Source organism: Lytechinus pictus, chromosome 5 (genome assembly GCF_037042905.1).
Source record: "Lytechinus pictus isolate F3 Inbred chromosome 5, Lp3.0, whole genome shotgun sequence".
Classification (NCBI taxonomy): domain Eukaryota; kingdom Metazoa; phylum Echinodermata; class Echinoidea; order Temnopleuroida; family Toxopneustidae; genus Lytechinus; species Lytechinus pictus.
This window is the reverse complement of record NC_087249.1, coordinates 25629944-25645402: the sequence shown is the minus strand read 5'-3', so window position 1 is coordinate 25645402 and position 15459 is coordinate 25629944. Positions and strand designations below refer to the sequence as shown.

Sequence of the window (15459 nt, the reverse complement as noted above, 5' to 3'; positions counted from 1 at the left end):
GTCTCAGTTAAGATTGATTTTAGTCATTTGTAATAAGCCCTATGCCGTTGTGAAAGAAGCCTTCAAGGACAATACATATACTGCACTTGTTCAGCATTGCATTATCAACCCAAATCTTTATGCCTTTTCAAAATTTCAAACATACCAGATCTTGGTGTACAGATCGTACCATCCCACAAGCTAGGAAGTACATTGCTGATTCAATGGGAAGCAGGTATGCTGACCCTGTCATCCTTGATATGGAGAAGACATGGGAAGAAAGTGATGTTCATACTCCTCTCATCTGCTTCCTATCCATGGGATCAGATCCTACCAGTCAGATTGAAGGACTTGGAAAGAAGCTCAGGGTTGGTAAGTGACTCCAACATAGATTATGTAGGAAACAGTGATTTTCTTTCATCCTTGAAACAGAAGGAAATTCCAAGCATAGCCATGAACGCAAGAAATATTTCAGATTATACAACTCTAAGAATGTTCTGTAATCTGATTGGTCCAAATCGGATCACATGATATTCAGCGAATTGCACTATTGCATCCAAAATGCACTATCCTGCACTCTGATGTCAGAGTGCAAGATAGTGCAAGTTCTGGAATTATCTAGACTTATCTAAAATTTAGATCAAATATGGCATTGGGGCAACTCAGTAACATAGGTGAGGGGGGAGGGTTGTATAAAACAAACAATACACACATTCTTGTGCATAGAGGACCTAAATAATGAACTCTGCTTGACTCGCCAAAAGGATACCGCACTCGGTCCTGCGGACCTCGGTGCGGTATATCCATTGGCTCTTCTCGCACATCGTTCATTATTTGGCCCTGCATGCACGCGCTTACGTGCATTATTTGAATAATATATGTTCTTGCTTTGACCCTATGAAGGGTATTGAGTATAAGTATCAGAAGATAACATACATGATTTGCTTATTTTGGAATGCGTGATGTAGTGTGATTCCATCATGCTAAGAATTATTATTATCTCCCTTCCTCTCAGTTTAATCACAGCAAAACTATTTATTTGTCTGTTTTCATTAATATCATTTTTTGCCTTGTAAATCGGGGTTGAAGAAACAAAATCTTGGGTTGGATGGGTTTTTTTTGTGAAATTGATTCTGCTTTACTGAAACATAGTTGCTAGAACATGATGCCTCATGAAATAAGTTTAGTTGAGTATAACATTGCAAAACGCTTTTACCTTGCAGCTTGTAGAGCTATTTCCATGGGGCAGGGTCAAGAGGTACATGCAAGGAGACTCATACACCAATCACAAGCAGGGGTAAGTTATCCGTCCTCAATGGCATTCTCCTGATATCATGCCTTTTACTTTAATTGGTCACAATCCATTTCTTTAGTCTATATGCATTGCAGTCCCTCCCTTTTTCTACATTTCCTTCTCTGCTTTTCTCTACCATCCTATCCTATCCTGTTCTGTAACATTATGCTTTTTAATTTGCATTGTATTTATACTATGTTTGTGTCCAATGGTATACTAGTACTTCAAACTAGGTTCCATGTGCTATTGGATGTAAGCATTATATGGTATATAACATGATTCTTGAAAGTATAATTTTTCTCATTTTTCACTATATTTCGTATGAAATTAGCTTGTCAATCAATGCAAGATATCTTAAATTAGGGAAATTTTTTGTTTAATATTTAAAGTAATGACGAAATCTTTCAAATTGGAAGGATCATCTTACACTTGTATCATTGTAATGATGATTGTTCATGAAGTCACACATTAAATAATTCATTCATAAACAGAGTATGAGGATTGATGATTTATCCTTGTTTTACAAGGGCTAGCATCAACCTTTCCAAGAAACAGTGATGATCTTCGTGATTTATAAAGAATTTTATTTCCATTTAATGTGATATTGCAACTGCTCACCTCGCTGTGTAATATACCTTTGATTCATGCCACACATACTTACAAGACTACATGTACTTTTCTATCTCATACATGTACATCAATTCATCTTGGTCCTATTACATAACGTAAAATAAATGGTAACTCTGACATTAGTGGTCTGTACTATTGTTACATTCCTTAAAGGTCAAGTCCACCCCAGGAAAATGCTGACTTGAATAAATAGAGAAAACTCAAACTAGCATAGTTCTGAAAATTTCATCAAAATCGGATGTAAAATAAGAAAGTTATGACATTTTAAAGTTTCGCTTATTTTTCACAAAACATGTGATAATGCACAATTAGGTGAGTCAGTCGATGATGTCCATTACTCACTACTTCTTTTGTTTTTTATTGTTTGAATTATACAATATTTTATTTTTTACAGATTTGACAATAAGGACCAACTTGACTGAACCATATAGTATTAAACAATGCTAATTCCACATGTTCAGAGAGGAATTAATTGTTGTATCACTTGACAATGAGGAGAATATAAGAATATTTCATATAATAAAATACAAAAGAAATAGTGAGTGGATGACGTCATAGTCTCCTCATTTGCATACCAGCCAGGATGTGCATATAACTGTTTTGTGAAATTAAGCGAAACTTTAAAATGTCATAACTTTCTTATTTTACATCCGATTTTGATGAAATTTTCAGTGTTATGCTTGTTGGATTTTTCTCTTTTTATTCAAATCAACTTTTTGTTGGGGTGGACTTGTCCTTTAACAATTACTCGAAATCTAGGATTCCATGGAAGTAACCATTGATGGTAAGTTGTGTGCAACATGGCATCAATAATGGTCTGTACTTTCAGTATTCATGTTATATTTTCTTTCATTGTCTTTGGATGTAGGGTGGATGGGTAATGCTTCAGAATTGTCATCTTGGTCTTGAGTTCATGGATGAGTTGCTGGATACTGTTACTGGATGTGAGAATCCCCATGAGAGCTTCAGGGTCTGGATCACTACTGAAGTTCATCCACAGTTTCCAATCAGTTTACTTCAGGTAGGTTTCAAACCCAGGCCCTAGCTGTCACACATACAAAATACAGTGCCTTCTACAATTAATTGTAACTGTAAGTCTATGGCAGACCATGTTCAAAAAATCAAAATTAAATATAAATATTGATTTTTTTTTTCATATGTTACAGAGCTGATGTGTATATTAAAAGCATTGATTATGGTAGTTCAATTCAGTATGTTGATTTAAAGGGGAATGAAACCTTTGGAACAATTAGGCTTGTGTCGAAACAGAAAAATCAAAGAATAAGAACAAAGAAAGTTTGAGAAAAATCGGACAAATAATGAGAAAGTTATGAGCATTTGAATATTGCAATCATTAATGCTATGGAGATCCTCCATTGGCAATGTGACAAGGATGTGTGATCTCACATGTGAACAACTTTCCCTTTGATGGACTATAAAATACCCCAAAAAACATGATCTACTGATAGATGTGATAAAAGAGGCAGTTTAAGTGAAATATAAACTTAAGTAATGGGGAGAGTTGTTCACAAGTGACATCACACATCTTTGTCGCATTGCCAATATGAGGATCTCCATAGCATTAGTGTCACAATATTCAAATGCTCATAACTTTTTCATTATTTGTCAGATTTTTCTCAAACTTTCGTTGGTCTGTTTCTTTGATTTTTCTGTTTTCACACAAGCTATCTTGTTCCAAAGGTTTCATTCTCCTTTAAGGACGTTCTACAGTTAAAATGAAATCCATGTCATTTTCCCCAAATTTGCACAGAAGTACTTCATTACCAAAGTATTCCAAATATGCTAAAAATTACATGGGTTCATGTGCTTGATTTTTTTCTATCGAGCTTTGTGTTCACCCAATTTGAAGTTCTCGAGAAATGCGCTTTCAAAAGGTTTGGAAATTTTTTTACATCATGGGATTACTTCGTTGAGTTTAAAGATCTATTTCTCAGTCAAAATCCATGTAAATTTCACAGTTTATATCCATTCATATTGCTGTTTGATTGCCCTTTTAAGGCTAGCAGCACCTTCAATTCTTTAAAATGGTGCGAAAAGATCATGAAACCCTATCTCAATAATTTGACATTTCTGCAACATATTTACAAAGTACAATAAATGCTCCACTTTTTTCAAAATCCATGTCATTATCAAAAGTTGCAAAAGTTGTAGAGAAAGGTATACCTAAGAGGTGTAAACTTTAAAAAAAAATTGGAATTTATGTGCTTTTTTTTAAAACTATCAGCAGTTTTGTTGGATGAAATTGGCTTTTTCCCGAATGCTGTGATTCTATGTGAGGTCATATTTGTCATACTTTGCAGTAATGCGAGTAAAGTATTCTGAAATTGTAGAGGTATTTAAAAAGTGGTTCCATGGATTATTTTCAGCTAATCAGTTTCATAAAATAACACATCTTATATGCCGTTAAAATGCAGATCAAGGGAAAAATCAACTGATACCTATAGCTAATTAATCGCCTATTCATCCTCTGTGACATCGAAGCGCATAGCATAAAATATGCACAGATCATGATGCGCACAAACTTAACTGTGGAATGTCCTTACCTTGGGGTGTCTGGCCTGCAATGGACAATGTTGTACCCATACTTTCTCTTATGAATACCATTTCATAAGTTTTATTTCTGCGGACAATGCCATATAAAAAAAAGCTTTAATACAGTATTATCTGTCTTTTTTCCTGTTTATTCATTCCATTTTAAAGATTAACCTTTTGATCTATATTTGTTCTTTCTGCACAAAATATAATTTAATTTACAAATGTAGATTAAACAATTATGAGTTTATCTTTGTTATGTTTCTTGTACTTGTATTGAGAAAATTGCTAACATTTAATTGATTCCGATTGAATTAATTATTTTCATTTCTGCAGTCTTCCATCAAATTCACCAATGAGCCACCACAAGGAATGAAAGCTGGTCTGAAGAGAACTTTCACGTCTATCTCACAAGATCAGCTGGATGTCATCAATCTACCTCATTGGAAACCAATGCTTTATGGTGTGGCCTTCCTTCATACTTGTGTGCAGGTACCTATTATTAATGTATACTTTGCCTTGAGAGACTCTGGGGTGAATATATTGGCAAGAGATTCCAAATACTATACTCTAGAGGGCACAGCTCTGAAGTGATTGATAATATTAGCAGCACAAGTCCAGAAATTCAAGATATTAACCAAAAATATGGAAACATATATTTCAAAAAGAAAAGAAATTAGACTATGTCTACATCTAAGGTAGATATGTCAATAGTATCTTCCCATTTTTCTGCTCTTGTTGGAATCAGCATATATCTGAATGGAATCAAATTCATTTTGAATTGAAAAGTCCTGAAGTTTTAAAATCAGTTTTAACCAATACATTTAAATACATTCTTGCAATTAAGTTTGTTTTTTATCCGTGTGTACTTAAAATGTAAGTTACTACATAACAATGGAATTGATAATGCAGGAAACAAAAGAGTAATTATCTTGTAAAATGCTTAAATATGAATAACTTTACATTTTTGTAACCTTGCCTTTTCACAAAGAGTGTAAAAATCAATAAGTCCATATAAAATTTGATTCATTTTATCATCACTTCTCTATTCATGAAAGATATAAAATTCATCCACTCTGTAAATGTCCGAACCTATTTTGATTGATTCATTTTTCAGGAACGTCGTAAATTTGGTCCTCTTGGTTGGAACATCCCATATGAATTCAACTCGGCTGATCAGGCAGCTAGTGTACAGTTTGTACAGAATCATCTTGATGACATTGATCCTAAGAAGGTACAAATTTTATGTTGTAGTAGTAGTGGGGAAGTTTCTTGATACAACCAATTAAAGAGAAATGTGGTGTTGTCATCCTTTTAAGTAGGGGAAAGACTTACAATTAAATATTTTACTTTAATTGTAATATTTTGGTGTGGAATCTATGTTGTATGAACCTCTTGCTTTTATTTCTCCATTCAGAAGTTACAGGTTTGCTACATGGTATTTGTCTTGGCTGTAAAACTGTACCAAAATATCATTGGACACTTAACAGATTAGAGAGACTGCATTTGAATATAATCATCTGCAAAATCATGGATACACTATATGATATGTCTGTCTTGGGCATGAACATGTCTTTATTTGTCAATGTGTACCGGGTATGATTAAATAAATATAATTTGTACAAATCTTGTATATCTTGATGAGTTTTTCTTACAATTGTCCTTTTTCTGCTGATATGCAGATTGCATAGATCCCCAAAACAAATTCAAATGTTCATAATTCAGTTACCTTGTGTTATATTATAGGGTGTATCATGGAACACAGTGAGATACATGCTTGGTGAAGTACAGTATGGTGGAAGGGTTACTGACGACTACGATAAGAGACTTCTCAACACATTTGCAAAGGTAAGCAACTATATCATTGGTATGATATCAGCGATCATTAATCTCCCGAGGTTAGCGCTAATAATAGATAATTGTGTTATTTACTGAAAGATGATAGTTGTTTTCTGCCTACTTATTGCACATATGACTTCAACTCACTTTTTTCTGATTCCATTTGACACACATTCCCACAAGGAAATATTCAATAATATTTTTCCTTTCCAAGACCTGCCAAATCTCCCTGACTATTAGAGAGGCTTATTTTAAAATTGATTAATTTAGCTTAAAAATTTAGTGTATCAATGATTTCTTAGTAATTTCTCCTCAAGAAAATAATGTTGCGGCGTCAATTCCATTCTGCATTTCCTTTCTCTTCTTCTGGTCTTTTTACCTTTCTGTTGGAATTGTTTTGATTTGTTTTGATTATTGTCATGAACTTCTACAAGTCTTTTACACTTTTATGCTCTTCAAATATTACCATAATCCACTAGGTGTGGTTCGGAGATCATATGTTCCAGGACTCCTTCAAGTTCTACACAGGCTATATCATTCCCAAGTGCAAGACAGTACAGGAATACCTTGATGTTATTGAGACCCTGCCACTCACTGACTCACCAGAGGTGTTTGGTCTTCATCCCAATGCTGACATCACGTAAGTTAGTCATTTCAGGTTGAGTTAAATGCAGATTATATCAAGTCCTTCCTGATTAAATGACGCAAGTTGAGTTGGTATTTTCCAGGCTGGGAGATCGTAATGAAATAATTTCTTGAATACATTACAGTAAATGACAGTATATCCTTATTGTCAACATTTGTTGTTTAAAATGATGCACAAACAGATGAATGGACACTTGAATTAATTCATTTATTAATGAGTGAATCAATGAAAAATGTGATTAATGTGATGTACTGGTTTACAGCTATCAGAGTAACACATCTAAAGAAGTATTGGACACCATCCTGAACATCCAGCCTAAGGATACCGGAGGAGGTAGTGGAGAGACCAGAGAGAGCATCGTCTACAAACTAGCTCAAGATATGCTGGAGAAACTACCTGCTGGATATGTTCCACATGAGGTATCAAAGACAAATTATGCAATAAACTTTGTATGGATGAATAGAAAAGTATTACATAGTGTAGTTAAGAGGCTCTTTGCAGGGTGTGATTAGATTTGTGTGTTCTTACATGTATAATTGTGATGTGATATCCCCTAATGTTTCAAGTAACCTGGCAATGTTATTCAAAGTTGAGTCTTCATATCTCTAATAATTGCATAGTTCAATGCAAAATTTGAGAACAGATAGCACAAAGTGTTTGTAGTTTAACTCTTCTAAATTAAAATCTTGTGTGGTCCCAAGAAATTTCACCTTTCACAGACTCATCTCTATATTCTATATTATGGTAGAAAGGCTCGGCACAATCACCATGACACTTTTGCTTTTAATTAAATTGCAACCCCCCCCCCCCCTCCAGCTTAAACTCTCAATGTGCACTATTATCTATTTTAAGCAATTTTGTTTGGAATTGAGAAGACTACAAATTTGTTCACCCTAATCAAATTACCAGGTTAAAGCTAGGTTGCAGAAGATGGGAGCATTGTCTTCTATGAACATCTTCCTTCGTCAGGAGATAGATCGTATGCAGAGGGTTATTAGTCTTGTACGTACCACACTAACTGACCTCAGGCTGGCAATAGAGGGCACTATCATCATGAGTGAGGTGAGTACATCCAGTGCAAAAATAATATCATGCAATTATTCAAAGGCAGGTTTTGTTTTGTCACCTATTTCTTTTGTAATTTGTACTTTCAGGTGCCTGTATATTGTCAGCATGTATTTCATTTTCAAGGTTTTATTTTTTTAAATGTTTGGTTGGAAGATGTAAAAGCTGATGAAATCGATGATATCTTAATTGCTGTCTTAAAATATTTTTCTTTCAATTTATTGCCATTTATTCAGAATTAAGTTCACTGTTTAAAGTTCTTTATTAGTCATGAGGTATCATAATACAAGAAATAGTTGATTGATATTTTATCTTTTCAAATTTCAAATCTTTAACATGAATATTTCTTTTGTCCCTTCCACCCTTTTGTTTTAATAATTGTGACTTTATGTATTGGTTGTGATTTGTAATTGGTAACGCCTAATTTCTTTTTCAAGCTAATTTAATTTCTTTTTCATTGAACTGCCAAGAGGCAGTTTTGTGCATGCATACAATTAATTATTGATATACATTCTCCATCATTTTATCACAATTTAGAACTTACGAGATGCCCTGGATAATATGTATGATGCCCGTGTACCAGGGCTGTGGAGAAAAGTGTCATGGGAGTCTTCTACACTAGGATTTTGGTTCACTGAACTTATTGAGAGGAATAGTCAGTTCTATTCCTGGTGCTTTGAAGGGAGACCTACCGTCTTCTGGATGACTGGATTCTTCAACCCACAAGGTATGTCAAGAGATCTTTATTTATGATCAGTTGTTGTGCTTCAGACCTTAGTAATTACGGTGCTTCTCGGCCAATCAAAATCGAGAAAAGTTGTCGGATTTGACAACTTGTCGGACAGCAATGTTGATGAAACACTCGCCAGAATACGGGCCTATGTCTTCATTTTAATCAAGATAAGTGGTGGGTAGGTAGAAAACTTATCAATTCAAAAGAAATGTATAGTATATACGCAGTGCCTTTTTTCTTGTCTTTTATTGTACAGGTTTCCTGACAGCCATGCGACAAGAAGTAACAAGGGCTCACAAGGGTTGGGCCTTAGACTCTGTTACACTGCATAATGATGTCACTAAATCATTCAAAGAAGAAATTGGTGCACCTCCTACTGTAAGTATAGTAGTAGGTCTATTGGTATTTTAGTGGTATCATTTTAATTAGTGATGACAGAATAGTTTCAATAATTGATTATTTGGTAGTACAATAATAGAAGATTGTAATAATTAGCTTTTAAAAAATAACTATTCTTGTACCTAAAACCTGAACAAGTTCAGTGTTACCATGCTTTTATAAAATGTAGACATGTTTAAAAATGATTTATCTCTTTTTGTATTTTTGTCATACTTTTTTATACATTAACATCTTGTATGTAAATAGTAATCAGATCAATGAAAAAAAGTATCTTTTAAAAATTTAACATCTTTCGCCTATATTTTTTGGTAAATAGCTACTAACTGTGAATTGCCTAGCTTGAAGACTGATTATTAAAATGATACAGTAAATTTTTACTGAAGTTTAACATTTCCTAAGTTGAATATAGATTATTCAAACTAAGTGTTATTACCTCTTGTAAATCAAAATTTTCATAAATAGATACATGGTCCCTAGAGATTTGACTTTGTTTCCTTTATTGAACATGTATAAAAACAGAACTAAACTCTCAACTTTTATTTACAGGAGGGAGTCTACATTCATGGTCTGTACCTAGACGGGGCTGGGTGGGACCGACGTGGTGCTAAGCTGATGGAACCAACCCCTAAGGTCCTCTTTACACTCCTTCCTGTGGTTCACATGTTTGCTATCAACTCCACCGCTCCAAAAGATCCTCGCCTCTACCAGTGTCCAGTCTACAAGAAACCCTGCCGTACTGATCTGACCTACATCACCTTCATTGTTCTGCGGACCACTCCTTCACCAGACCACTGGACTCTCAGGGGTGTGGCACTGCTCTGTGATACCAAGTAGATCTCAATCTTGAGTAGAAGCTCAGCCTTGTGGGCAGTTGCTGCATTGGCTTTGGAAAGTTTGTCTTCTACACAATAATCACATGTTACTTTCAGGAATTTGTTTTTTTCCTGAAAATTATTGATTTGTGAGAACAACTTCTGATGTGAAGAAAAATAATTTGATTGAATTTTCATTGTGTTTGCATTTAATGCCATAAAATGTCAATGGTGACCACAATATTTACTGCCATTATATATTTCTCTGGTATCAAAACATCAAATGGCAAATTTGGCATATCATTTCAAATAATAGCATACCATTTCAGATAAAGAAACGAGAAGGTATAACAAGGTTGTTATGAAATGAAATATTTTCTCAAAATATTATCTCACTAGTTTAGCTTCACCAACTCGAGTTTCCTCATTACATTTCTATCAGCAAAATATATTGTATGAACTGCCTAACTACAGTTCACAACAAATTTGATAAGCGATGTCAAACTGAAATTGAATTTATGGAACAAATGTGATTACTAATTTGATATTCTGTATCTGTGTTCTTGAATATTTCACATGAAATTATTTGCTATTTGATATTTGCCTATATGTATTTGTCATATTTTGAAAAATAATAAAGTTTGATCCTCTTGATACTAATTAAATTTATCAATTAACTGATTTTAAACTGAAACAGATTTAATGGACAAAGATGACAATAATTTGATGATATTTTATAATATCTATGTTCTTGAAGAATGTGTTATGAATGTGTTAAATAAAACTACTTGCTAATTGCTACTAGCGTACTTGTCATATTTGACAGCATGATCCTCATAATAATATAATTGAAATTAGTATTTGTAAATATTGTTACCTTGTTTGGCATTTGAAAATTTTCTGTGAATTTAACATATCAAAGCTTACACACTATTCAACAATGGCCTTTATCCATTTCTTCATTATTTTAGTATTAAAAATGGAATTTGCGCAAGAGGGATGATGGTTTTTACAATTGAAATAATTCTCTTTCAAAATTTGAATTTAAATCTATTTCTGATTAAATTAATAGTGTGCTGAAATATGTTTTCTCAATATTCAACGAGATACTTTGTGCTTATAATGCTGAATGCAGTTCTTGCCAACTTTCAATGAAATGCCAAAATATACTGTTTCAAGTTGTTTTATCTTTCTGAGTTAGCATTAAAAATTTTCATTCATACGATATTTGCCATTTCAGATTTGTTTAGTTTGAAAATTTTGATTCTAATAAATCTTATAAATTTCCAAATTGAAATGTTTTTTAATGAAATAAAACAAAATGCAAAGAAAACGGTTTTCAACTGCTTTATTGTGTTTGTGTGAATAGTTGCATTGTTATGATCTATCATTTGCTATGATGACTTATAATTCATCTTTGGTTTAAAATACCGTGTTTGCCAATTATTCAATTACTTTTAAACTAAACAATATTAAACAAATATTTTTTTGTCAAAAGTAATGAGTCAAACTATCGTTTCCAAGGGCACTTTGAATTTCAGTGTAGTCATCTTTCCCAAGCTTTAATTGCTTCAAAGAGTTTCTACAGTCAGTTTGTTGAGGATTAGGTTTGTATTGTCTAATAACCAAAATGGTGATTGTTTTCTATGAATTCCACATCAGAAAAACAAATCATTAAAAAAGAAAATGTAGCAGATTTTTCATTTCAAACATATATACTTAAAGAGAAAACAAAGGCACCTATACCAAAGACAGTACAGTGTTATGCTTTTCATATGTGCATACTCAAACTTTGATCTAAGATGTTGACTTGAGAATTCAGTGAAAACTACACCACTTAGTGTTTAGTCGGCCAATCTATTGTTTTCCATGGTATTCACTTCTGATGATTCTAAGTATGTTAACGTGTTGACTATAAAATTCTGTCAAAGTAACTCCCTGTTGACTTTGTATAGGGACCAGCCTGTTCCCATAGCCAACGAGTTAATGGGAACTATCCCTATTTTGATAAAGGGGAAAAGCAATGTCACCATTGAAGCTATCCCTATTTTGAAAGAATACCGGTATGTGTAAAAATATGTAAGGGAACTTACAAAATATACCTATCAGGTTTTCTTGTTTGGAGCTTATGGGTAGATTATGCCTTTCATGTACTAAAAAATTAGAGTAGGGGAAGGTGGGGTAAGTTGTGACACATTTTGCATGTTAGAATTGATATGACTAATAATATTGTAGTATTAAATACCTTGCCTTTAAATTTGATTCTTGGGAAATATTTTTCACCTACATATAACTTTCTACCCCCACACTGAAAGTCTTTGTGACCTTTGATAAAAACGATGTCAAATGGCTTAACTTGCCCCATCTGTGGGGTAAGTTGAGCCACAAAAACTATGTACAAAATGTATGGGGGAAGAACTGGAATGTCAATTTTTTTATTTAAAGTCTTTTCACTTGCTAATTCTCTATAAATACTAACATCCTCTATTAAAAAGTAAAAGAATTGTCATGTGAATTTGCTCTGTTCTGCCTGCATATCAATGGTTTTTTAAGGTTTTTTTGTGTTTGTATTATACATTACCATAAGAATTACCATGGCTCAACTTGCCCCATGTTAGCTGGCACAAATTACCCCAGTCCGAACTTAATACGATATTTTCACATCCACACATTTCTTATGCATCCATCATGTAAAAGACTATGACAAGAATGGGAATCCATACCTGGACTAACAATATTGTTCTTATTTGTTTATTATATTTAAAGACGTGTGGGTAAAAAGCACTGATTTATTTCACACCCTTTTTTACTTTTTGGGCTGAAATTTGTATTTTTCCCTCTAAAAAAGTACTGTTTGTTTCAAAGTTGAAAACAATGTGGTGGGGTTAAAGGTTATGTAATGGGTCATCAATGTATGATACCACCACAATGTCTGACTCATTGATTATTGGCCTGAGGGTGGTGGCTCAACTTGCCCCGCCTTCCCCTGCTTGTCATTTCTTATCATTCAGTTAGCATATAATATACAAATGAATGTATTCCATGAAAGATCTTCCAATCTCTTGATGTATATTCAAGTTTTTTTTTTATTACTGCTTACAGTATTCCTTTTCTTTTCTCATTTGAAATCCTTGATCTTATTTCATTTTATTTAAAATTGTGTTTCATGTTTTGTTTCATCATACATGTAATGCTTTTCATCACAATATAATACTTGTTCTTCCTCCCGTTCTGTGCAATGTGTGTTGCCTGTGCCCATTCTACGTTCAGTTCTTTCCTTTCCTCCACCCTTTGGTTAGTACATGCACTGCCCCTTTTTCTTTACCTCTCTGTTCCTAATGATTGTTTTAATCCAAACGCAGTAATATTTTGTTTCTTCATTATACTAGTCCTTATAAGGTCCCCTTCTCTTTATCCCTCGGCCTGTTGTGATTGATACATGTGCTTTTAAGATCAATCATAAATTAGTTTTGTTATTATTATCATCATAATTATGTTAACAAAAAAACATGCATCATTGATTATCACTATCATTAATTTCATTGTTTACTTCATGTATTATTATGAATCAATATATGGTACAATGATATATCATTCTACTTTCTTTATGTTCCCAGTTTTTACTGTTTTATATTAACTGGAATTGCCATTCTTGCGTAGTCGTTATCTTCCTATCCCATTGTTGTCATAGCAACTGTTCTTGTCTCTCCCTTGCTTTCGTCTCTCCATCTCCCTTTCTCTCTTTTCCTCTCCCTCTTTATCACTCCTCATCTACCTACATAATTCAATATTGATGTTTTTCCTGAACCTCTCCCTCCTCTCTCTCTGAGACACACAGACACATACAATCCATTCTCTTGATATCTGTTTTCCCTTATTTGCTCTCTCACACACACATTTCTCTCCTTGACTCTCTTCTATCTCTGCCTCACCAGACAATAATCCCTCCGTCTATTGAATTTCCTCCGCTGTCCGTCTCCCATCCCTCTCTCCATTAGATGACATTTAGATGAAGGACGAGCAAGTCTAGCAGTGGAGTCACTTACATACAAGGCATGATTCTCAGATTGCCAAGATAGAAAGATTATGCCCCTGTCCACCGACATTCTTCTCTTTCATCATGATAATATGTGCAGTCCATCTCTTTTCTTCTTGTTCATTTTGCTCATCATATAAAGTTATATAGATCATGATGATTTTCTGAAACATTCCATCATTGCATAGAAAACCCCAAATATTTTTTTTTTCTCGGTATCAATTTTATTAGTGACTTTTTAATCATATTTTCCAGAATTAATATAAAAAATTGTGTTCCATTCCATTATATCAACACACATCTTCACAAGTGTGATACCTTTCTCAATTTCATCTAAACTGCAAAATCGACCATATTTTCATAGTTTTTGCCACTGACATCTTTTTTCATTCGTGGTTAATTTGATTGTGTGACATTTTTGCTGGTACATAAATTAACGTCTAGAGGATTCATTATTCGACCAACCCCTAGAATATTGAAGTCATTTATGATGTATTTATTTTTCTGTAAATATGTAAACCACCCCATTCAGTCTGCCCTTTCTTTGTTTCTTTCCCTCTTCCAATCTCATGTCTATTCCCCTCCTTTTCTCTCTCTCTCTCTTTCTGTCTGTCTCTCTCGCTCTGTTCCTCCATATTCCCTATCTCTCATCCTTCCCATATCACTTCAATGCATCACTCGGCCTCTTTGTCTCATTCACTTTACACCACCAGCACTCTAATCCTACTAGTCTACTGAATTTCCTCCTTCACCTCTCTCTCTCCCTCTCTCCCATCTCTCTTTCCATTAGATGACATTTAAATGAAGGATGAGAAAGCCGAGTAAGGAAGACGGTTATCTATCACGGGAAGTTATCAGGAAGAAACATCGCTCTACATATGGAGAGAAAGAGAGGCATTTTGCATGGCTATATTTCTATTGTGGCAGAGACATGTATTTATCCAAAAGGCTTGTCTTCATACCCAGAAAATTGATATGCATATAATTATCTCTTGTCTTTTCTTCTGTTTTCCTTTGCCTTTTGGTGTTATTTTATCTTTTATAGTGACTACATACCAGAATTAATACTGTTATCTATGACCTCTTGCCAATAAATTGCAATGTCTCTATTACCATGGTGAATGCATTTTGGTTCATCTAATTAAAAGAATCTAGCACAGGATGATATAAGACTATGATCCGAATCCATCACACAGTGACTCTCAATTATTTTCCCCTTCAAGTAAAATCTATACTTTGCGCCCCACAAATATAAATCAAATTTATCAAATGTGGCCAATATGACACTTCAAATTATAACTTAAATTTGCTGTCTTCTGACATCACTCCCACTAGTACGGATATTTTCACCCTAATTATCTCCAGAGGCAGGGAATAGTACAATTTGTAAAAGCAAAATTGTATTCTGCAATCATCAAGTCCTCTCATATTTTAAATGACAATTATTAACATTTTCAATATTTCACTCATTGC

The 15459-nt window shown here is 33.8% G+C and overlaps 1 protein-coding gene across 1 annotated transcript in view; it reads left to right on the top strand.

The window, feature by feature from the left end:
• LOC129261620 (dynein axonemal heavy chain 8-like) overlaps positions 1 to 11797 on the top strand; it is a 108487-nt gene extending 96690 nt beyond the window's left edge. The window contains exons 76-87 of the mRNA XM_064100109.1: positions 149 to 351; positions 1203 to 1276; positions 2772 to 2924; positions 4793 to 4948; positions 5574 to 5690; positions 6203 to 6304; positions 6775 to 6935; positions 7204 to 7360; positions 7851 to 8003; positions 8544 to 8733; positions 8996 to 9117; positions 9685 to 11797. Of these exons, the coding sequence (XP_063956179.1) occupies positions 149 to 351; positions 1203 to 1276; positions 2772 to 2924; positions 4793 to 4948; positions 5574 to 5690; positions 6203 to 6304; positions 6775 to 6935; positions 7204 to 7360; positions 7851 to 8003; positions 8544 to 8733; positions 8996 to 9117; positions 9685 to 9972 (1876 nt within the window). The 3' untranslated portion in view covers positions 9973 to 11797. The remainder of the gene's footprint in view (positions 1 to 148; positions 352 to 1202; positions 1277 to 2771; positions 2925 to 4792; positions 4949 to 5573; positions 5691 to 6202; positions 6305 to 6774; positions 6936 to 7203; positions 7361 to 7850; positions 8004 to 8543; positions 8734 to 8995; positions 9118 to 9684) is intronic.
• Positions 11798 to 15459: the final 3662 nt, after the last annotated feature.